The following is a 20405-nucleotide window of genomic DNA, read 5'->3' as shown; positions in this document are numbered from 1 at the left end:
ATTGGGTACACAGTTAATAGTCGAAGGTGTTCATTTAATATTATTTAAAGATTCTAACTATATTTTCAACCAATAAAAAGCTTACTCAAAATTCAGCTATGGTAAATCAGAGCTGTCCGTCCCGTAAATCTAGTTCGGGTTGCTCCAGCTCTTGTTGTTGTTGGAATTACTGAACAATTCCGTACTGTGCCAATTCAGAACTTACACAAACTGAACCACAAAAAACCACAACAACAACAAACTGGAAAGCAAATACCAACCAGCTTGTTGACAACTTGCAGACACACACGCGCGAGCGCGCAACTCCTACAGCTCCTGCCACGTGTGGGGGGTGGGGTGTTCTAATGGTGGCCCCATTTAATGGTTAGCGCGCAAAATATTGTTGTTATTGTGTTTTCCCTCATAAGTGGACACAGGGCAAAAGCTCAGTCACACTTTGGCAGGCGAGCGTGCAGGGACGAGACTCAACGAACGGACTTGGCGCGAACGGACTTCTGGTCGGTGAAAATTGAGCTGGAACATGTCAGCCCGGTTTGGACAGGCTTGAAACCTTCGTGCAATGAATGATGGGCTGCGGTTCGTCCATGGAGACGCCATCGGCCAGCACAGACCAGCGACTGCAACCAAATGGTGTAACGGTAATTAGACGCCGCCATTCGACTTTCAACAGCGGATGAAATCAATATCAATATCAATAACCGATTTCGATACACAGAACATTATCGATGAGTATGTGCGGTTGGATGAGCAGATCAGCAAGTTGGAGGGCAGTTGTCCGGGCCCCAGAATGGCCACGGCCGAGGCCTGGATCGAGCACTTGCAGGGCAAACATGATGCGATGTTGGGGCTGGATGGCATGGAGGTGGCACAGCGGCGGCTCCAGGAGGAGCAGGACACCACCGACATAGAGGCGCTGTCGCTGCCCAGCTACCCACAGAGACGGGGGGAGGGTAATCAAATTGTGGCCAACACGCCCACCAAGGACCTGGCCCAAGTAGGTGCCAACCAACATTAACACCATCAATGGAACTTCCTTTAGGCAATTATTCGTATTGTTCCCCCGCAGCTTGCCTACAATTTGGGCGTGATTGGCGACACACGCAAGGCTTCCATGCACGAGGATTTCTTTGCCAACCTGAGCGAGTCTGCCCTTTATTTGCTCAGCATACGATACTATGGGGAGCTGTTGGAGCACACCAAGGAACGCCTGAAGACGCTCGCCGAGAGCTATGCGGAGCTGAACGAGCTGTATGTGAGGCAGGATGGGATCATATCGTACATTAGCGGTGGCACCTACATGACCCGCCTGGAGGAGACCATCGATGAGCAGCTGGAGACGGCGCGCGACACACGCGACAAGCTGGGCAGCACTCTGGAGCAGTGGCGCATCTGTGGCCTGCTGCTACGAGCGGCAGCCAACTCCTCCACGCAGGCACTGAAGCAGTGGCGTCAGCTGAGCAGAATTATGTGGGTGGAACGAGCAGAATACAGTTGAAAAAGCAGTCGCTGAGCTTTCATTCTCTTTTGCAGTGATCCCAAGCAAAAGCTGCAATGGGCGCTGGACTGTCGAAGTCTGCTACATGCCTCAATGATCTCCCTGGAGGCTGCACAGCTGGCCCTGCCGCACGTGGAGCTCAAGTACATGAGCCATCGCCAAGTGCTGGCCGTCAAGCACTGCAACACCTACCTGATCACGGACATAGCCAACAAGGCGCGGTAAGACAAGTCTGTCTTTTAGCCAATACAATTCATCGATTGAATCCTTTTGTAGCTATGAGCACACCAGCCGTGTCTTTGGCACCTACGAGTCAAACATGTCCAAGACGTGCACGTGGCTCTACGAGACATTCAACAACACGCTTCGCATTGACTTTGACAAGGCCGAGCGCACTGTGTCCCGCTTGTCCAAGACGCTGCGCGACCATCGCGGTGAGGTCTTCATTACAGTGCGCAAATGAGAGAACAAATTGTGTTTCTTTTTGGCTTTACTCTAATAAAATTAAGGTTAGAGTTAGTACCAATAGCTCTTGGCTGGCGTACGTTCCTCTTTGATGCCCATTTCCTCCATAATGTCCATTTCGAAGGTGGACAACTTGGGCTGGAAGGTAATCTCACCCACAACAGCCGCTGCAAAAGAACACACAAAATGATTGCTTAAAATCGTTTTTCACGCATTTAAGCTCCTACCTGGCGTATCCTTCTCGCGTTCTATGTACGCATTTGGTGTTTTGTAGTCATGCGTCTGGTTGTTTGTCTCCGGGATGGGTATGATACGGCCCGAACGCATGGACACGCGCACCTTCTCTCCTTCCTCCGTGAAGCGCCATTCGAATTCGGTGCCCTGCAGGTCGGAAGGGTCGACCAAGCGAATATCATTGAGTACATGAAGAGGAGCCTCGGACTTGATAATGATGCCGGGGAAATCCTTGTCTGCACCCACACGTCGATAATGCCAATTGAGACCCTCCACAATAACCCAATTGCGCTCGGTAATCACCTGAGTGACGATACCCTGTTTGCCCTTGTCCTTGCCCACCAAAACCTCAACGCGATCGCCACGGAAGAAGCTCCAATCCTCTAAAAAGTAAACCAGTAGTAGTTTAGTAGTTTCGGGGAGGGGTTCAAATTTCTTTGTACTTACCAACTGGCTCGATTAGCACTTTCCGACGCATTGTTGCGGGCATATTCTGTTGACGGAACTGGCCAGTCCATGGTCGGTTTGTGGTGTATCGGAATCGCTTGCGCTCCACAGTGCGTGGCAGGTAATTAGTTTCCCGCGGTGTTTGCCAATACACCTGAATAAAGTTTATTAAGAAAATGAGTCTATTTTGAATAATAAACCGGCAACATTTCCATGCTGCTGTTACGTGAGCCCTCAGTCCGTGGAGTGGTTGCTGACAACAGAGAGGCAGATAGAGAGGGAGTATTTCCTACCTGTTTTTTGCTGCGCTCAATGTATTCCTTGGGCAGATTGGAGAAGTTCTTCAGTTTGCTCGCCAAATATTGTGTTATGCGCATTTTGAAAGAATAATTTAACTAAATGTTATGTTTAAATGCGCTTTGCGAACAGCTGTTCCGGGTTTCTTCATTTGCCATTCACAGAGCGCCGCACCAAAAAGTATCGCACTTGTCGTTTATGCGATAGCTGAAAACAGTAAAATTGTAAATAATTTGCAGGCAACGGTAATTTTATTTATCTTGTTTTAATATTCAACATAGACAAAATAATTATTGAAAATATTTTATTACATTATAAACATTGACAAGAATAAAGGAGCTCCGCATAAACCAAATTCGTTGTGACTGGCATCGCCGTTAAGAAGAAGCAACTGTTGGTTTTTTTGTGCTGGGTTTTTTTATCGTTCCCGTAGCCTTATATTACAATGCAAACCGGCTTATTATAAATAAAAGGTAAAAGATAGACTATTTAAATGCGTACACGTGCCGGCGCACCGTCATTTAAAGCGCACTCTTGCTCCGAGCGTGTTCTTAGAGGAGCAACCGAGCACAGGGCCACGGTCGCTTAGTCATAACACAAGAACACACAAAACACACTCACACACACTGATAACAAGTTCCTGTCCAAAAGTTACTCAAAAACCAATAACCACAATGTCCTACCACATAGATATGGAAGACAAGACAGAGCCGGAGCCCGTGCTGCTCTCGAAGCATGCCAAGAATCTGCTGCGTTTCCTCAATATGCTGCCGGCGCGCATGGCCTCGCATGATAACACCAGGTGAGAGAGCGAGCGGGCGGTGTGGCAGGATCGGAGATGAGTCCTACCAGTGCTACAATCATTTATTGCTGTTCTCACACAGGAGCACCATAGTTTTCTTTGCCGTCTGTGGCCTAGATGTGCTTAATTCATTGAACTTGGTGCCACCGCAATTGCGACAGGACATTATCGATTGGATCTACGGCGGTCTGGTGGTGCCACGCGACAACGAGAAGCGTTGCGGAGGTTTTATGGTAAGCATAAATGACAGTCTGTCTGATGAGCAAACAAGATGTGAGCACTCGCACCTTATCTTTCTACGTGGCACAAACGGCAGACACTGCGACAGACCTTGCCGCATCCTCAATGCCCCCCAATGTATTGGTTTTGCGTCATTTTTTGTTTACTCTGGGACAGATGATACGCGTCGCGTCGCTCTGTTTTCCCACCGGCTGAAAATATATAGCTCTCACAGAAAAGGTTTGTTTTCACATCACATATCGTATGATATACTTATGGCCTGAGCCCACTCTGTTGGCACTCCTCCATTTGCGCAGCAGCTCGATTTACAAGCCTCTTCTTTTTATCAGTCCAGCGCCTTATCAGCGAACAAGCACTTTGAGATAAATCAATTAATGGTTGGATCTCTTCTCTCTTTTTCAGGGCTGCCGTGCCATGGTGCCGCTAACCGAGGACGCAGATGTTTTGGCATGCATGCGGAAGTATCAATGGGGCCACCTAGCCATGACATACACCAGCATTGCAGTTCTGGTCACACTGGGCGATGACTTAGCCCGCCTGGATCGTAAGAGTATTGTGGATGGTGTGGCGGCGGTACAGCGGCCAGAGGGCAGTTTCAGTGCCTGCATTGATGGTAGCGAGGATGATATGCGATTTGTATACTGCGCTGCCACCATCTGTCACATGCTCGACTATTGGGGCGATGTGGACAAGGAGGCCATGTTTCAGTTCATCGCGAAAAGCCTTCGCTATGATTACGGTTTCAGTCAGGAGCTGGAGGGAGAAGCGCATGGGGGGACCACCTTCTGTGCCCTGGCTGCTCTGCAGCTAAGCGGGCAGCTGCATCGCCTGGATGCTGCCACAGTGGAGCGCATAAAGCGCTGGCTCATCTTTCGCCAAATGGATGGATTCCAGGGACGTCCCAATAAACCCGTGGACACATGCTATTCCTTTTGGATTGGCGCCTCACTCTGCATACTGGATGGCTTCGAACTGACCGACTATGCCAAGAACCGAGAGTACATACTGAGCACGCAGGACACGCTGGTTGGTGGCTTCGCCAAGTGGCCACAGGCCACACCGGATCCGTTTCACACGTACCTGGGGCTCTGTGGCCTGGCATTTACCGGTGAGCCCGGCCTCAGTGCTGTGATGCCCAGCTTGAACATGTCCATGGCCGCCTATGTGCACCTACAGCATTTGCACGAAGTGTGGCGATCGAAATCGAAGGAGGGAAGTGAAGACAACGACCTTGCCATATCCAGCGCCGTACAGCATCAATTGAAGCTGACCAAAGACGGCGAGGCGATAGCAACGACGACAGCGACTACCTCAACCTCGCCATTGATATCCGCACAATGATGGGAAACTAAACAGGCAGGAAGTAATGCGCAAATTCACACTATTGTATTTATATTTGGCCGTATTTTAGCCACGCTTTTTATATATTACGTAAATATTTTATTGCAAAAGGTTCGTGGAGGGGAGGAACTTCTCGACGAACTTCTCGCTTTTTATAGGGAGTATGTAGAGGAGTAAATACGTTTATTGTACAGCCTAAATTAATGTTAACATTTTGTAAGATTAAGCCTAAAAGTAAATTAAAGCGTCCGATGCAGTGGCATGTATTTACACAGCAAATCCCATCCATTTTCCTAGCAGGAAGTAGCCTCGAAAGCCTCCACAGTTATTATTGGTTCGGATCCTCAGACCTGCAGAAAAAGCCGATGATTCTGGCTGGGTTGCAAATTGTAGCCCATGCTAGGGCGATCCAGATGCACACGACCACGCAACGGAGCCAAAACCCGCTCGGTGACCAGAGGACAACGCTGCACCATCAGCGATTGCAGCCGCGTGCAGGTCTTCGTCAGTGCACTGCGGGAAAGGGACGAGAGAGAGGAGAGAGCAAGATGTTGGACTAGTAAACAAGAAAGTCGCTGGGATAGAAATCATTCAGATTGTAGGCATTGTGTGCATTGTCCTGCCATGGCCGGTCGATATACAGGCGTCGCTGGCGCAGCGGGGCCAGAGAATGCTCCGTAACACGCGGACAGCGTCGGATCAGCAGTGTCCGGAGACGCAGGCAGTGTACTGTCAGAGCGCTAGAAAATATGCAAAAATGTGCAGTCGGCAGCCTCACAAAACACACACACAGACACAGCACACACACACACTGAGAAAACTATGGGAAAAAGAAGCCCCACAATGGAGCATATGGAAGGGAAAACGCTGCATGGAACTATTACTTACTGCACTCCATAGTCGGAAATGGCCACACAGCCCATCAAATTAATGTGCTCGAGCTCCCGGCAATAGTTTCCGATCTGGATGAGCACCTGATCCGTCACACTGGGTGTATGGGCCAGCGACAGGACGGTGAGTTTGTTCAGCTTACGGAAGAAGATGATCAGACAGCGCTCGCCAATGGCCCCGCAGTGGGATATGTCAAATTCCACCAGCTTGCTCTGATGCAGGGTCAGGGCATCCACGGCGCCGGTGGTGAGCCACTGGCACTTGGACAGCTTGAGAATCCGCAAGTCCTTGCACTCCACTATGATCGGCTGCAGCGAGAGGGCCGTGATGTTCACGCATTCATTGAGATTTACGGCACAGAGCCGGTGCTTATTGTTGGTCAGCAAGGGCAGCAGCAGCTCATCGGTCAGCCACTTGCAGCAGGCCAAATGCAACACCTCCAGCCGCCGGCAGCAACGGGCCACTACCTTGAAGGCCAGCTCAATATTGCTTGTGTTATTCCCAGAAAAATTTAGCTCCTGGCGTTTTTCCAGCGAAGCCTCGGCAAAGCGTCGCGCCGTCTGCGAGCAGCAGCGCAAGTTGAATAGGTCCTTCAGCGACAGATAGGTCGACATGTGTGGTAGGAGCACATCCTCCCAGCAAATGTCGAACAGTGCGATGTTAGCTTCGTGTGACCTTGGCCTTGGGCTGGGCGTTCGTGTTCCGTCCCCGTTCCCACCCATGGCCGCCAAGTGGGCCTCCTCCTCGATATGTAGACTGCACATGCGTCCGATTACGTGATCTCTCTTCACGCAAAATGCACTTTCAATGCACTCCTCCTATGCACTTCGCTTGCAACGTAATATTCCGCTGCGACACCTTGTGTTTTGTTGTTTTTTCTTTTGTTTACAATCGAACAGCTGTTGCTTCAGAAGCTCGATACTATCCTTCGAAACAGTCACAATCTCTATGAATTACTTAAAAAATGTGCAGATTATAGAGACCGAGAATGTATACAGATCGGTATATGGTACATACAAAACATATGAAAAGGTTAAAAGCATGTCAGTCTAAGACAAAGTCATTGTTAATTATTAAAAGCAGTTGATTAAATGGATTTATAATATTAAGTACAGCAAATATATTTTTTTGGTTGACCTTTTTAGTTTTAACCTTATTATGCAATCAATTGAGGAAAGATGTATCATAAAATTAGCAAATCCTGCGGAGAATTTAATGATGATTTGAGTAAAATTACATTTTTAAAGCTGAGAGTCCTAACCAGCTGGTAATATTAAATTGAACATCAAAATCGAAGAAAATGATTTCAGATTCACGGTATATTTTACGAGGCCCTGACGGTATATTTTATCGATAATTTCGCGGTCACACTGCTGTTGACATCATAGCTGTATAAACAACAACAAAATTTAATTTTTTAAATCAAATCAACAAAACAACGATGGCTGTTGATAATTGCATTTTTTGCAATATTGCCAGTGGCCAAGATGCCGCAACAAAGCTAGAGATTGAAACGGATGAATTTGTTGTTTTTCGGGACATTAAACCGGCTTCAACGCACCATTACTTGGCAGTGCCAAAAGAGCATTATGCCAATCTGAAGACTTTGAACAAATCGCACGAAGGCTTGGGTAAGAATTGTCGATCCCCTATTAAGTTACGTAATGGCAGTTAACAAAATAGCCTTCTTTTCCTTGAAGTCACACGCATGGAAGAGGGCCTGAAAAGATTTTTGGAGGACAAAGGAATAAGCGGATCAGATGCATTGTTCGGCTTCCATTTGCCGCCCTTCATTACAGTCGGTCACTTGCACATGCACGCAATTGCGCCTCGTTCAGAAATGGGCTTCCTCTCCAGGATGATGTTCAGGCCGTCAGCATGGTTCAAAACAGTAAGAACATCCTCATACACCCTATTGATACACTGTAAATCCTATACCTACATATGTATGTATATTACTCCACTACAGACCAATGATGCGCTACTTTATCTAAGAAGCAAAGAAGCCTAAACAGAAACGGGCGGCGATATGTTTTCTTATTGTTCATTCCCCTTGTTTACCCCAAGCAGTGATTAATTGTACAAAATGTAAAAGAAAATTTAATGCTCTTCACAGAAACAATGCCAAAAATATAAATATTTAAGCCCTTTTAGTGAAATTAGCTGAATTATAGTTAATAATTCATAATTATACCGATCATCCTTTGACTCGTCCGCAGTGGCAAGATTCTCAACTATAGATCTGGGCGCTGCCTCGGATGCATTCGCTGTGCTCTGAAGCCGCCACAGATCCAGTCAAGATTGAGTGCGGAATATTCAAGAACAGGCGGCGGCTTTTTATCTGCAGTGCTAGAAGGCGGGAAATTGTAATTGCCTTATTTTATGTGTATATTTCTTATACCCATGCATGTATACCGCGCAAAACTTTGAGTGCAAGAATGTACTTAGATGTGTTTGTTGATGATTTCAATTTGAGAGAGAAAGGAGAGAGCAGCAATAAAATAATTGACATACAAACAATCATTGCGGATGCCAAAGAGAGAGATCGGAAGAGAGCCGCCTCAGCATATTTGTGTTTTTGCGGTTTGGTCTTCATATGCTGCCATCATTTTATTCCATTTCGTTTTGTTTAAGTTCTTCTACACATCGCGTGCTACAGCTCTTGTGTTTTCAATATATAGTATTATTAATATTTATTATTTGTTTTTTTGATATGGATCGACATCACAGGCGCTCTTTGAGGAGTTCCGCAGGTATTTATCTAATGAAAATATGCTAGGAATCATATTATACATACATAAGTGTGGTACAGTCAATGGCAAACAAAAGCAAAGGTCAAGGTAATGGTTTAGCTTGGCAACTCATAAACAATTTCATGTTTCCATTTTCCCCCCTCTTCGCAAAACAAACCAACCATCAGTTCGTTCATACCTTTTCGGTCGAGAGTATTTTTCGTCAGCTTATATCGATAGGCTAACTATCGCCTGAGCACAGATACACCGATAATGGTCGTATGTACCACCTAATATGAAATCAGAAAAGAGATAACAAAAGGACAAAAACCCTTCATAGCTGATTTTTGTAAACAATCCAACAAAAAGAAGTCATGAAAACTAGCCAATCTTGTGGAGAACTAATTGTTGAATCGAATAAAACTATTAGTTTATTGCTTAAAGTCGTAGCTAGCCGGTAATGTTAATCAGAATATCAATATCAAGAAAATGTATTTAAGATATACGGCATATCAGTTAAATAAGTAGGTATATTTTGCTTTATTTTTGAGGGTCGTGCGGTATATTTTATCGATAGATCCGCGGTCACACTGATCGATATACCATCAACAAGTGCTGGGGCATGGTAGAATTACTACTAGGTAACGGATTCACCACAGTGCTTCTCATTCGAGGCCGGTAAATCTTGTCAGTCGTTTGCCAAACGTCGACGAAAGAGGTTGTGTAGCGCACGAATTTTTTCATTGTCTTCTTCTTCTTTTTCTTCATTGTTTACGAATGAAGGCGTAAGCGGAAGACAATGAAATTAAGTACTGTACATGCAAGTACTTTTTTATTTTGGATGTATTTTTTATTTTTAGAAATGAAAATGTCTGCAAAATATTGTTTGCTGTGCCGATCCAAAACTTTGCATGGAAGTATTTTAGCTCCATTATTTAGCTCATTTATTATCGAACATCTTTTCTTTGCTGTCAGCAGAAACAATAAAAACGAAGAGTGCAGAACGTAAAACGTTTGCTATCTGCTAGAGAGAGATAGCTTGCCTCTCTGAGAGCTGAGAGAGCGTGGTGAATAAGCTTATGGGCCTGCACTCAGCTGACGACGTTACCTAGTAGTAATTCTACCATGTGCTGGGGTTTCTTCTATTTTAATATTCATTAAATTCAAACGAAAGCGAAACGAACAACAAGAAACGTATATTAACTTGGCATTGTTTTGGACCAGACTGCAGTGCGTGGGAAAATATTTATGGCGACATAGATGCAGACACACACACACGCACACAGGCATATGACAGATGTGCGACGTGCTTGAATAAAATACATGTAGACGACTGGCACACACACACACTGACAGGCACACACACGTAGTGCGGATGTTCTGATTTTATGCAAGAAATCGAGCTATAATAAGAATCTCTGAAAATATATTAAAAATATAATGCCAAAGAAAGCAGGCGAGCAACGACCACGACGAATAATGACAGAGGCAAAAAACGAGAAGCGTCTGTAAGCATCAGCAGCAGCAAAAAGGGACAGAAACGATACGTAAAACAAAACGGGAACAGACGGGCAGCTCGCAGCGGAAAATAAGACAAAAATTCGTAAAAATACGGCCAAAGCAGAGCCAGAGCAGATTCGATTCGACCCGGCTGACGTGCAGCGTCAAGTGTTTCCTACAGAGTACGTTTTCTCAATGGGGGTTGGGAAGCACAACCCCTAGCAAAATGTTTTCTTTATTAATCTGTGGTGTTCCTTCATTTCATCCCTTCCCTTCCAACCACAATGCATCCTCATAGCTGATTCCATCGCTTGTACGGACCACCAAACCATCTGCGACCTACATCTGAGAGACAGCCAGCATCAGCGTCAGCCCTTTCCATGGACGACGAACTGGAAGATAAGGTGTTCTATCAGACATACGTTTCCCACATGAAAATCCTATCGAAATTCGCGGTGGGCTTCTCCTCCATAAATTCCCCACTGGCCTACATATGGAAGCTGTGCCGCCTTTATGTCCTACGGCCGGAGGTAGTTTTCTGCGGCCTCATTCTGTTCGTCTTGTTGATATATTTGCAAGCGGTAGATGTGTGGGGTCGCAGCATTCTGGGGCGCATCCAGGCCTCATTGGGTCGCCAGAAGACTGCGAAAATGATGGAGATGTCAGCCATGGCCGGGGACCACCAGAGCTGGGAGGAAGTCAAGCAGCAAAGCTCAGCCTTCGCTGTACTCGGACGTAGACCACGCATGGAGGATAGGTAAGAATCCTTAATCAATCCATAAGCCAAACCAGCTAATCCTCATCCTTGCTGTTAACCAGATTCATTCTTGAGGAGAACATCAACAACAACACAGGCGTCTCCTTCTTTGCGGTCTTTGATGGCCATGGTGGAGAGTTTGCCGCTGATTTTGCCCGGGATGTGCTTGTGAAGAACATCTACAACAAGATAATTGAAATGTCCAAGCTGCTGAAGACCGAGTCTGCCGGCGGAGCCGGCGACTATGACAAGAGCCCCTACCTAGCACGCAAGCAGAGTGGCCGCAAGGATACCGCCAACAAGGAGAACACAGAGCCCGGCGCTGCGTCCTCCGTTTCACGGCGAGACAGTTTGCGCAAGGCTCACAGCACCACGGCCGATTGCAGTGCCATAAAGCAGAAGACAACGGAGGCATCCATTGCCGACATTTACACGGCCCAGCTGAATGTGGCGATGAGGGCCAGCGGCAATGCGGCGGCCATGGGCTCTTCGTTTCTCAACAACAACAATAATGCACAGAATGGCGGCACAAACGCACCACCGCCCGATCTCGAGGCCAAGTGCTACATCGAGAATGGACGCATTAACTTTGGGAAGCTGATCACAGACGAGATCCTGTCCGCTGACTACAAGCTGGTGGAAAAGGCCAAGCAGACGGTAAGTGAAGGTCAACCCCCCTAGTAGCTCGTTATTTCATCTTTCGTTTCCATTTTCAGACGAACATTGCAGGCACCACAGCCTTGATTGCCATTGTTCATGGGACCAAGTTAATTGTTGCCAATGTGGGTGACTCCCGGGGCGTCATGTACGATTCGCGTGGCATCGCCATACCGCTGTCCTTTGACCACAAGCCCCAGCAGGTGCGTGAGCGTAAGCGGATACATGATGCTGGTGGATTTATTGCTTTCCGGGGGGTTTGGCGCGTGGCTGGAGTGCTGGCCACATCGCGTGCAATGGGAGATTATCCGCTGAAAGATAAGGTAAGTAGGAAATGATGCTCATCAAATGATTGTTGCACTCTAATCTAAATCTCTCTATTGTAGAACCTAGTAATTGCCACGCCTGACATACTGACCTTTGAGTTGAACGATCACAAGTGAGTGGCCCACAGATAATGACTGATTGGCATTCCAATTAACCTAATTCTCTTCCGCTTTCCAGGCCCCACTTTCTGATACTTGCCTCTGATGGGCTCTGGGACATATTCAGCAATGAGGAGGCTTGCGTCTTTATACAGGAGCATCTTAAGGAGCCGGACTACGGCGCCAAAGCCATCACAATGGAGTCGTACAAGCGCGGCTCTGTGGACAACATAACCGTCGTGGTGATTGTCTTTAGGAATGATGTCTATAAAATTGGTGGTTCATCAGCGGGCAAGCTAGCAGACGCTCCTGCAGCTGCTGCTGCTGCACCATCGTTGGCCAAATCCCCCTCCGTCGCTGCTGTGCAACGCTCGAATTCAATCAAAACCAAATGAGGAGTGCCCCAGAGTGCCTGCTTTAAAGGAATATTTAGCTTTCCCCCAGCCTGGCCACCCGTCCCTTATCTAGTTAGGCGAGATGTAAAACTCTTCGTTAAATGTTAAATGAATCCAAAGGCAAGCACCCCACATACACCACAGACACAAGCATCACATACGTTTGAGGTTCCTTTGGGAATCCCATTTATTGTTGTCCCATTACCTCATGCCCCTACACTTTGTTTCCTACCACACACACACACACACGGTACACCACCCATCTTCGGACGTAATTATTTATTTAAATTATTTGTTATACGATAATTGTAAAAATAGAAACATTTTCTAAAAGGTGTTTACAATAAAGAAAGCATTGCAAAATGCAGAAAAATCTTACGTTGGGGCCTAAGCTGTTTGCTGCAGAGTTGGGCGAACTGTAACAGAATTCCATAGCAAGCAGCTTCTAGCTCGCAACCAGACTTGTTTCACAGCAAGCAGCCATTGATAGCATCACGGCAAATGTATTTTCAGGTTATCTTCAATCTTCTATCTCCTCACTTTTCATTCTATCCCATCACACAGCACAAAAATAACCACATTCCGCTTTATAAAGGACGCTTACAATTTTATTTTTGTTTTCACATCAACAAATTAAATGGGCGACCAGAGCATAGACATAGTCCAAGAGCTTAGTGAGCTGATACAGACACTTGCCAGACGCGAATGGTGTTGTCAGAGTAGCCGGCGAACAGAGTCTGGCCGTCGGTGGACCAGGCCAGGGACAGGCACTGGGGCTGATCGGCCTTGGAGGTGGGCGAGACGACCTCGGGGCGCAGCTCCTCAACGGTCTTCTTGCATGCCAGATCCCAGATCTTGATGGATGGGCCGTAGGCGACGCACAGCCAGTAGCGGTTGGGCGAGAAGCACAGGGCATTAATGATGTCGTTGTGCTCCAGGGTGTACAGGTTCTTGCCGTCATTAAGATCCCACAGCAGAGCCTTGGAGTCCTTGCCACCGGAGGTGCACAGCGAGCCGTCGGGCGAGACGGTGACGGTGTTCAGGTAGCCGTTGTGGCCGTGATGGTTGTTCTTCAGCTTGCAGTTGGCCAAGTTCCAGACCTTGACGGTGCGATCCCAGCCGCAGGACACGATGATGGGATTCGAGTGGTTGGGCGAGAAACGCACGCACGACACCCAATCGGTGTGGCCATCCTCCTGGATGGTGAACTTGCACTCGGCCAGGGTGTTCCACAGCTTGATGGTCTTGTCCCGAGAACCAGACACGATCTGACGGTTATCAGCCGAGAAGGCCACCGACAGCACATCCTACAAATCAACAGAGAACATATATTATTAGTTGGTGTTTCACGATGTAAACGTTCTTAGGATCAGTGGGTAATATTTTCAATGGGGAATATTTTTCAGTGTATTTTGCCTACTTACGAGAAAGCCTCGAGCAAATGGGGGATACGCTGACTTTGCGTTGAACCGTTCGTACAGATGTCAACCAGAAATTCTGCCTCGCATAGGCGCAATATATTCGATCTGTACATGGTTTGGCCCCACCCCACCCATCCCTCTGCCTATCGACACTCCTAACCTTACTCGGAGCCATTTACCAGCACAGATCTGATTTTTGTTTTCATATGCAAATCTCATTTCCCTGAGCAAACTAAATTAATTGGAAACTTATCCCACCTTGGTGTGTCCCTCGAAGCGGCGAGTGGTCTTGCCGGCAGCCAGATCCCACAGGCGAAGGGTCTGATCCCAGGAGCCGGACAGAGCGTAGTTGCCGTCGGACGAGAGCACAACATCGCTGATGAAGTGGGAGTGGCCGTAGAGCCGCTTCTGGGGATAACCGTAGTTGGTGTCCTCATCGCGGGTCAGCTTCCACACAATCAGGGTCTTGTCTGCAGATGGGTAAACACAACATTAGATGGGTCCTTCGGATGGCACAGATATCGGCGGATTATTTCCGGCTTTGGCATTCGCAAAAGCTGCTTCCGAGTACTTGCCACGGGAAGCCGAGATGATGGTGTCGGGATCCTTGGGGTTGGTGGCGATCTGGGTGACCCAGCCATTGTGGCCGATCAGGGTACCACGCAATTGCAATGTCTCAGACATTTTCAGTCAATTATATATATTTGCAACGGGAGCGCAATTGAACACGTCCAAAGGCGCTGCAAGCTGGCAGAAAAGAGGAAGAGCTGTCAGAGGAAGATCCGGCCAGTGTTTGGCAACTTGGCAAATGTCAAACTCGGAACAGTGCTGGAAAACGGACATTTGTCCGTTTTGGATAGCAGACTTGCAATCAGGCTATGCTTATCGCACAAAACTACCGATTTTAATTGCAACTAACCCTATGTATTGACAATATCGATACCATTACGTGTTATGTTCTTAGCTATTTTGTTTAAGCCTATGGTATCTAAAATATTAATATTAATTAATTAACTCATACCATACTATACCTACCAGTTGACAAGCAACAAATTGTCAAAACGCAACATTCCACCCCCACTCACGCAACGTTTTATGCTATTTTTGTTGGTTGACCTTTTTAGCTTTCAACTTAAATTGGAAACATTCCAATAAAAGGAAGTCGTGAAAACTAGCTAATCGTGTGAAGAATTAATTAATAAATCTAAAACAATTTTAGTTTTAGCGCTGAGACTCCTATTTAGCTAGTAATATCAAGCAGAACATAAAAATCGAGGAATATGATTTAAGATTACAGTATATTCTCTGTAAATGTCTAAAATCAGAAAGTATGTTTTGTATGGTTGTGCGGTATATTCTACACTGCAGACGGTATAATTTGCTGATCAATACCACTAACAACAGAAAATATATTCTTTACGGGGTCGGAAACATACCCTATATATTTATTTAGATCCTGTGGTTAGTTACCGAACTTAATATATCAATATATTGAAATTTTGGAACACAAAAATCACGATATTTTTATTTTTTTTAAATATCGATATATTGATATATATTGACAACCCTAACTGCAGAAGGTATGTTTTGTCCATAGATCCGCGGTCACACTGTCGTCGTCGTCGGGAACAAAAAATACGAAGAAAATTGCTTTATTCAACGAAATTTTGCACCAAATTATTGAGCGCAAAATTTCAGACGAGAGCAAGTGAAATCGCGGCCAGCAATCTAATTTGCGCGGATAGTATATTTCTTTCTTACCCCCGGTTAATAAAAAGGCGTCAAAATTGAATCGACAAAGATTGACGAGTCTTTTCCTTCCACCACAACTGCGATGGAGGATAAAGCAACAACAAAAGATCTTGATCAATGGATTGAGCAGTTGAACGAATGCAATCAGTTGACAGAAACACAAGTTCGCACTCTTTGCGACAAGGTAAGGGATTTTAGTTCGCCCTAAAATCAAAGGTTTAAAAATAATTTTCATCATTGCATGCGAGTAATTTTTTTTGCAAATGGTGCTGCTGCTGCTGCGTGCCTCTACCTCTCTCGCTCGCACTTGCGGTGTTTCATGAATCATGACGCTCTTGCTTGCTTGCACAGTAGCGGCGGCGGCAGCGGCTTGCGTCGCCATATTGGAATATTGGTAAATTCCAACAGCCAAGCGGCTGGTATAACCTGCTCGAGTGCAAGTGAGACCAACATACAGTGCGTTTAGTGTGTGTGAATGCGACAACTAGCCCAGCGCTTGGTCTAATGGGCTAAACCTGGGCAAAAGAGATATTTTTTGTATTGTTCAATTTCCCAGTTTGTTGTTTAATGATAGGGCATTGCTAGTGGTTGTTGTTGCTGCCAATGCACTTGAGGAAATTGGCAAACAACCTTGCCGCACCGCCCTCCCATCAATCAGCAATAGGTTTTTTTCGCTGAGTAAATATTACTTAATGTTTTTGTGTGTTGGTGTGCGGCGCTGCTTCTAGAATATGTATCTATGTACGTTCTTGGACCGCATACAAAAGCAGGTCCCGTATCTAGATAAATGCATTGACAAGTATTGTAGTGTTCCCTGCATTTATTATTTGAGTAACATTTAATTAATCCATCTCAAGCGCTGGTGTTGTGCCGTTTTTAATTGTTATTAATTTGACAATTTTACCGTTCAATGCCCACACACACGAGTATGCTCTCAGCACTCAAAACACACACACATATGCAAACAAACGCTCAGAGAGAGTGCAAGTGGAGGGAGAGGAGAGACAGACAGAGCGAGAGAGAGAGACCCATACAGATAACGATTCATTGATTTGGGAGTAAGTGGGGTTATGTTTGCGTCACCCAAATATTTAGACTGTGTTCCCATTAGAGGTCTCTCCCGCCTGCGGCAGAAGAGTTCTCAATTCTTCTCTGACGTATCTTCCACTTGCTTGCTGCGTACCCCTCTCCCATTCCACCGAAGGGGTGCTGGCCGCGAGCGAAGATAGACAGGGGGAGAGAGAGAGAGAGTGAGCAAAGCATCCTCTGTTTGGCTGTGTAGGTGAGCGGCCTCGTGATGTGCTTCAAAATCCCCTTGCCATAGGCTTCTGGGGCAGGCGGAAGCAGCCGCCCCAAGGTAATGCATATCGCTAAATATCTAATTGGCTCACGCATAAATCTTACAAAGCAGCAGTTCCGGTCCATCCCGGAACTGGTCTATAGGCAGCAGCAAAGAGAGCGAAGAATGGGCATAGATCTTGGCCCTGCCCTTATCCAATAGCAGGCAGGGGTCTCTCACCCCTTCCTTGTTTTTAGCTATTTTTGGACCGTCTTATGGCAATGATATCATCTACTAGATATTAACAATGAATGCATGAATGAACCCATTGACTGACTCTTGATTCCTCTCTTCGCAGGCCAAGGAGATCCTCTCCAAGGAGTCGAACGTGCAGGAAGTCAAATGTCCCGTCACAGTCTGCGGAGATGTGCACGGCCAGTTCCACGACCTGATGGAGCTGTTCCGGATAGGCGGCAAGTCCCCTGACACAAACTACTTGTTCATGGGCGACTATGTGGATCGCGGCTACTACTCCGTGGAGACTGTCACCCTGCTGGTGGCGCTGAAGGTGCGCTATCGCGAACGCATCACCATCCTGCGCGGCAACCACGAGTCGCGCCAGATCACACAGGTGTACGGCTTCTACGATGAGTGCCTGCGCAAGTACGGCAACGCCAATGTGTGGAAGTATTTCACGGATCTGTTCGACTACTTGCCGCTGACGGCGCTGGTCGATGGGCAGATCTTCTGCCTGCACGGCGGCCTCAGTCCGTCGATCGACAGCCTCGACCACATTCGGGCCCTCGACCGCTTGCAAGAGGTGCCCCATGAGGGACCCATGTGCGATCTGCTCTGGTCCGATCCCGATGACAGGGGTGGCTGGGGAATCTCGCCCCGTGGTGCCGGCTACACCTTTGGACAGGTGAGTTACTGTATAGGCTATATACAGGCATAGACTAATCCGTGGATTTTTCGTTCCTAGGACATTTCGGAAACGTTCAACAACACAAACGGCCTGACGCTCGTGTCGCGTGCCCATCAATTGGTGATGGAGGGCTACAACTGGTGTCACGATCGCAATGTGGTCACAATTTTCTCAGCGCCAAACTATTGCTACAGATGCGGCAACCAGGCGGCTCTTATGGAACTGGATGATTCACTTAAATTTTCATTGTGAGTACATGCAACGCGAGGGATGGCAACTGGAACGTGATTCACTATAACGTTCTCTTCTCTCTTCTTCTTAGCCTACAATTTGATCCAGCACCGCGGCGCGGCGAGCCTCATGTTACGCGAAGAACACCCGATTATTTCCTTTAAGCTGGATTGCGCTTACATTTAAACATATTACATCGCATTATAACAACAAGAACAACAACAACAAGAAAAACCCAATATATAATATAAACAAAACAAAACAAGAAATCAACAACCAAGCAACAACACAAAGTATATAAAAATAAACAACAACAAAATGGCAAACGCTGTTAATGAGAAATGATAAGAAAACAAAAAGAAAAACCTAAATCCAACAGAAAGTGTGAACCTATTCTCGATGCATTTGTTCGAAACAATTCGAGAACGATGCAAAAAAGCAGCCTTTGATCGTTCCGTTGTTTGTTGTTTTGCCCAAGTCGCATTCGGGGGCGACAAAAGATAAATATATCAAAGAGAGGAGCGGATGAAGGAGGAGCAGAGGCAGAAGCAGGATGAAATGATGATACAATCCAATCAAACTTACCAACCTACCAACCAACCAACCAACAACCAAGCAACAAGAACTACAACTACTTAGCTAAATTTGTTAATTTATAAAAATAACGAACTAAGCGCCGCAGCAGCAAGCAGAAGCCAGAAACCAGAATGGGAGTGATGGATGGATGGACGGATGGATTATGACATGTGTGGGACTTTTAGGGCGGGGAAGGGGGAGAGTATATGACAAAGGACGATGGACTACGAAAAACTGACATACCGACCCCAGGACGACAGCAGACGGCAGCATGTGGGAGTACTAAAAGCATGAGAGAGTAAGAAGCAGGAGCAGCAGCAGCAAGGGGGAAAAGCGCGGGGCGGGCCAGCGATTCATACAAATAAAAAGAAAAAAATTATATAAAGAAAATAAGGAAAAAGTTTAATATTACTGATTAAAATTACAAAAACAAAAAAAGCGAATAAAATTATTAAAAAAAAAAATTAAAAAAAATCCACAACACTACAAAAAAGGAAAACGATTAAAAAAAATTCATTACAAATTAAGTTCATATGTAACTTTAATAATAATAAAAGAAAACCACACAAAACACAATTTCAAAACGTCGCAACAAAAGTAACGGTCCAATGGAGGACAATGAATGTGGTTGGATTTTAAGAGAGAGAGAGACAGCTTAAGAGAGGGACAAGAGAGAGAGTCTTTGATTGTTTGAGAGAAGCTTTAAAGAGAGGAAATATCTAAGAGTTCTTTCTCTTACAATGAGCTTCCTTTGCCAAGAGCGAGAATATTATTTCGCAATGCTGGCAATGCCGCTTGCCACTTGCCCTGCGGCTAACGGTAGTGTGTATGCGAGCCTGCCAAAGATAACACGACCGAAACGGGAAGCGGAAGTCGGGCATCAAACGGCTCCCTAATTGAGACCACAAGACCAGACACAGACTAGAGAGGACACGACAAGACCTCAGACCGAGACCACGAGGCATCCATCGGCATACCGCCCCCGAAAAACGATGCCAAAGTCGGAAATCTAAATCAGAGCCTGGTCCTGGTGCTGGTCTCGGGGCCGGGGGTCGCATTTGATTCCAAGGGAAAGCGAAAGCAAGCAAATCTTGGCAACTTTGTATAATTTTTTGGAATATTTTAACAGCCACACAGAAGCACAGCACAGCATACGGTGTGTGTGTGTGTGTTTCCTGTAAATTCAAATTTCAAAACATGCTTGGGACCCTCAAGTACCAAAGAACTTGCTCCACACACACAGACTCACACCGAACATACTCCGTACACCTACCGAGACTTGTCATCTATCATGCCCCAACGAACCAGGATTGGATGCGAGGTCGGGGGGCGGAGGTAATTGTCGCCATCGGGCCGGGGGGTCCGTGGCGGCTGCTGTGGAGCGAGGTTATAACAAGGAGGAGGGGGTTGTGGGTTGGTGCTGGGATTCTGTGAGGTTGGAGCAGATTGTATTTGTCGTTGGGCCAGCGACTGCGAGACTGCGGCGTATGCGACATGGAAAATCCATTATCACGAAGTGAATTTTTACTGAAAAATTTACATA

General features: G+C 46.4%; 8 protein-coding genes across 11 annotated transcripts; 5 read left to right on the top strand and 3 right to left on the bottom strand.

Moving 5' to 3' along the window:
• The first annotated feature begins 131 nt into the window (after positions 1-131).
• On the top strand, positions 132-2072 carry LOC117902075. Its single transcript, XM_034813166.1, has 5 exons — positions 132-638; positions 716-994; positions 1067-1467; positions 1531-1716; positions 1772-2072. The coding sequence occupies exons 1-5, from the start codon at positions 564-566 to the stop codon at positions 1956-1958; spliced, it is 1128 nt and encodes a 375-aa protein (XP_034669057.1). The 5' UTR covers positions 132-563; the 3' UTR covers positions 1959-2072.
• Positions 1973-3093, bottom strand: LOC117902079 (probable 39S ribosomal protein L24, mitochondrial). Its single transcript, XM_034813172.1, has 4 exons — positions 2935-3093; positions 2642-2795; positions 2188-2577; positions 1973-2127 (listed from the first exon to the last, which is right to left on the bottom strand). The coding sequence occupies exons 1-4, from the start codon at positions 3016-3018 to the stop codon at positions 2012-2014; spliced, it is 744 nt and encodes a 247-aa protein (XP_034669063.1). The 5' UTR covers positions 3019-3093; the 3' UTR covers positions 1973-2011.
• Positions 3094-3293: 200 nt separating this feature from the next.
• Positions 3294-5600, top strand: LOC117902074 (geranylgeranyl transferase type-1 subunit beta). Of its 2 annotated transcripts, XM_034813165.1 has the most exons (4): positions 3294-3411; positions 3629-3740; positions 3823-3973; positions 4383-5600. In XM_034813165.1, the coding sequence occupies exons 2-4, from the start codon at positions 3631-3633 to the stop codon at positions 5319-5321; spliced, it is 1200 nt and encodes a 399-aa protein (XP_034669056.1). In that variant the 5' UTR covers positions 3294-3411; positions 3629-3630; the 3' UTR covers positions 5322-5600. The 2 variants fall into 2 exon arrangements, with proteins under 2 accessions (XP_034669056.1, XP_034669055.1); XM_034813164.1 differs by lacking the exon at positions 3294-3411 and having other exon boundaries at positions 3518-3740.
• On the bottom strand, positions 5488-7125 carry LOC117902077 (F-box/LRR-repeat protein 15). Of its 2 annotated transcripts, none has more exons than XM_034813168.1 (2): positions 6210-7123; positions 5488-5834 (listed from the first exon to the last, which is right to left on the bottom strand). In XM_034813168.1, exons 1-2 carry the CDS (start codon positions 6974-6976, stop codon positions 5666-5668), a joined length of 936 nt encoding a protein of 311 aa, XP_034669059.1. In that variant the 5' UTR covers positions 6977-7123; the 3' UTR covers positions 5488-5665. The 2 variants fall into 2 exon arrangements, with proteins under 2 accessions (XP_034669059.1, XP_034669058.1); XM_034813167.1 differs by having other exon boundaries at positions 5693-6061; positions 6210-7125.
• Positions 7126-7611: 486 nt separating this feature from the next.
• Positions 7612-8904, top strand: LOC117902590 (histidine triad nucleotide-binding protein 3). Of its 2 annotated transcripts, XM_034814090.1 has the most exons (4): positions 7612-7843; positions 7913-8103; positions 8182-8239; positions 8329-8904. In XM_034814090.1, exons 1-3 carry the CDS (start codon positions 7654-7656, stop codon positions 8221-8223), a joined length of 423 nt encoding a protein of 140 aa, XP_034669981.1. In that variant the 5' UTR covers positions 7612-7653; the 3' UTR covers positions 8224-8239; positions 8329-8904. The 2 variants fall into 2 exon arrangements, with proteins under 2 accessions (XP_034669981.1, XP_034669980.1); XM_034814089.1 differs by having other exon boundaries at positions 8182-8365.
• Positions 8905-10484: 1580 nt separating this feature from the next.
• Positions 10485-13056, top strand: LOC117902587 (protein phosphatase 1L). The gene is made up of 6 exons (XM_034814086.1): positions 10485-10626; positions 10743-11201; positions 11264-11858; positions 11918-12181; positions 12245-12297; positions 12363-13056. The coding sequence occupies exons 2-6, from the start codon at positions 10825-10827 to the stop codon at positions 12676-12678; spliced, it is 1605 nt and encodes a 534-aa protein (XP_034669977.1). The 5' UTR covers positions 10485-10626; positions 10743-10824; the 3' UTR covers positions 12679-13056.
• A 206-nt stretch (positions 13057-13262) lies between these two features.
• On the bottom strand, positions 13263-14865 carry LOC117902588 (guanine nucleotide-binding protein subunit beta-like protein). The gene is made up of 3 exons (XM_034814087.1): positions 14675-14865; positions 14358-14569; positions 13263-13985 (listed from the first exon to the last, which is right to left on the bottom strand). Exons 1-3 carry the CDS (start codon positions 14781-14783, stop codon positions 13350-13352), a joined length of 957 nt encoding a protein of 318 aa, XP_034669978.1. The 5' UTR covers positions 14784-14865; the 3' UTR covers positions 13263-13349.
• An 839-nt stretch (positions 14866-15704) lies between these two features.
• Positions 15705-19230, top strand: LOC117902589 (serine/threonine-protein phosphatase PP2A). The gene is made up of 4 exons (XM_034814088.1): positions 15705-16035; positions 17489-18052; positions 18113-18303; positions 18378-19230. Exons 1-4 carry the CDS (start codon positions 15934-15936, stop codon positions 18448-18450), a joined length of 930 nt encoding a protein of 309 aa, XP_034669979.1. The 5' UTR covers positions 15705-15933; the 3' UTR covers positions 18451-19230.
• Positions 19231-20405: the final 1175 nt, after the last annotated feature.

This window comes from Drosophila subobscura, chromosome U (genome assembly GCF_008121235.1).
Source record: "Drosophila subobscura isolate 14011-0131.10 chromosome U, UCBerk_Dsub_1.0, whole genome shotgun sequence".
In the NCBI taxonomy this organism is placed as follows: Eukaryota; Metazoa; Arthropoda; class Insecta; order Diptera; family Drosophilidae; genus Drosophila; species Drosophila subobscura.
This window is presented reverse-complemented; position numbering and strand designations above follow the sequence as displayed.

Bases quoted from the DNA above. Each gene is read 5' to 3' on its own strand.
- LOC117902077 (XM_034813167.1), bottom strand. From the start codon at position 6,976: ATGTGCAGTCTACATATCGAGGAGGAGGCCCACTTGGCGGCCATGGGT. The intron at 6,062-6,209 runs GTAAGTAATAGT...CATATTTTCTAG, and splicing joins ATTTCCGACTATGGAGTGCA to CGCTCTGACAGTACACTGCC.
- LOC117902590 (XM_034814090.1), top strand. From the start codon at position 7,654: ATGGCTGTTGATAATTGCATTTTTTGCAATATTGCCAGTGGCCAAGAT. The intron at 7,844-7,912 runs GTAAGAATTGTC...TTTTCCTTGAAG, and splicing joins CAAATCGCACGAAGGCTTGG to TCACACGCATGGAAGAGGGC. The intron at 8,104-8,181 runs GTAAGAACATCC...ACTCCACTACAG, and splicing joins CGTCAGCATGGTTCAAAACA to ACCAATGATGCGCTACTTTA.
- LOC117902075 (XM_034813166.1), top strand. From the start codon at position 564: ATGATGGGCTGCGGTTCGTCCATGGAGACGCCATCGGCCAGCACAGAC. The intron at 639-715 runs GTAATTAGACGC...TTCGATACACAG, and splicing joins TGCAACCAAATGGTGTAACG to AACATTATCGATGAGTATGT. The intron at 1,717-1,771 runs GTAAGACAAGTC...ATCCTTTTGTAG, and splicing joins GACATAGCCAACAAGGCGCG to CTATGAGCACACCAGCCGTG.
- LOC117902074 (XM_034813164.1), top strand. From the start codon at position 3,613: ATGTCCTACCACATAGATATGGAAGACAAGACAGAGCCGGAGCCCGTG. The intron at 3,741-3,822 runs GTGAGAGAGCGA...GTTCTCACACAG, and splicing joins GCCTCGCATGATAACACCAG to GAGCACCATAGTTTTCTTTG. The intron at 3,974-4,382 runs GTAAGCATAAAT...TCTCTTTTTCAG, and splicing joins AGCGTTGCGGAGGTTTTATG to GGCTGCCGTGCCATGGTGCC.
- LOC117902589 (XM_034814088.1), top strand. From the start codon at position 15,934: ATGGAGGATAAAGCAACAACAAAAGATCTTGATCAATGGATTGAGCAG. The intron at 18,053-18,112 runs GTGAGTTACTGT...TTTCGTTCCTAG, and splicing joins CCGGCTACACCTTTGGACAG to GACATTTCGGAAACGTTCAA. The intron at 18,304-18,377 runs GTGAGTACATGC...TCTTCTTCTTAG, and splicing joins GATTCACTTAAATTTTCATT to CCTACAATTTGATCCAGCAC.
- LOC117902588 (XM_034814087.1), bottom strand. From the start codon at position 14,783: ATGTCTGAGACATTGCAATTGCGTGGTACCCTGATCGGCCACAATGGC. The intron at 14,570-14,674 runs GCAAGTACTCGG...ACCCATCTGCAG, and splicing joins CATCATCTCGGCTTCCCGTG to ACAAGACCCTGATTGTGTGG. The intron at 13,986-14,357 runs GTGGGATAAGTT...GTTGATTTGTAG, and splicing joins GCTTCGAGGGACACACCAAG to GATGTGCTGTCGGTGGCCTT.
- LOC117902079 (XM_034813172.1), bottom strand. From the start codon at position 3,018: ATGCGCATAACACAATATTTGGCGAGCAAACTGAAGAACTTCTCCAAT. The intron at 2,796-2,934 runs GTAGGAAATACT...AACTTTATTCAG, and splicing joins TTGAGCGCAGCAAAAAACAG to GTGTATTGGCAAACACCGCG. The intron at 2,128-2,187 runs GTAGGAGCTTAA...GTTCTTTTGCAG, and splicing joins ACGCGAGAAGGATACGCCAG to CGGCTGTTGTGGGTGAGATT.
- LOC117902587 (XM_034814086.1), top strand. From the start codon at position 10,825: ATGGACGACGAACTGGAAGATAAGGTGTTCTATCAGACATACGTTTCC. The intron at 11,202-11,263 runs GTAAGAATCCTT...GCTGTTAACCAG, and splicing joins AGACCACGCATGGAGGATAG to ATTCATTCTTGAGGAGAACA. The intron at 12,182-12,244 runs GTAAGTAGGAAA...TCTCTATTGTAG, and splicing joins ATTATCCGCTGAAAGATAAG to AACCTAGTAATTGCCACGCC.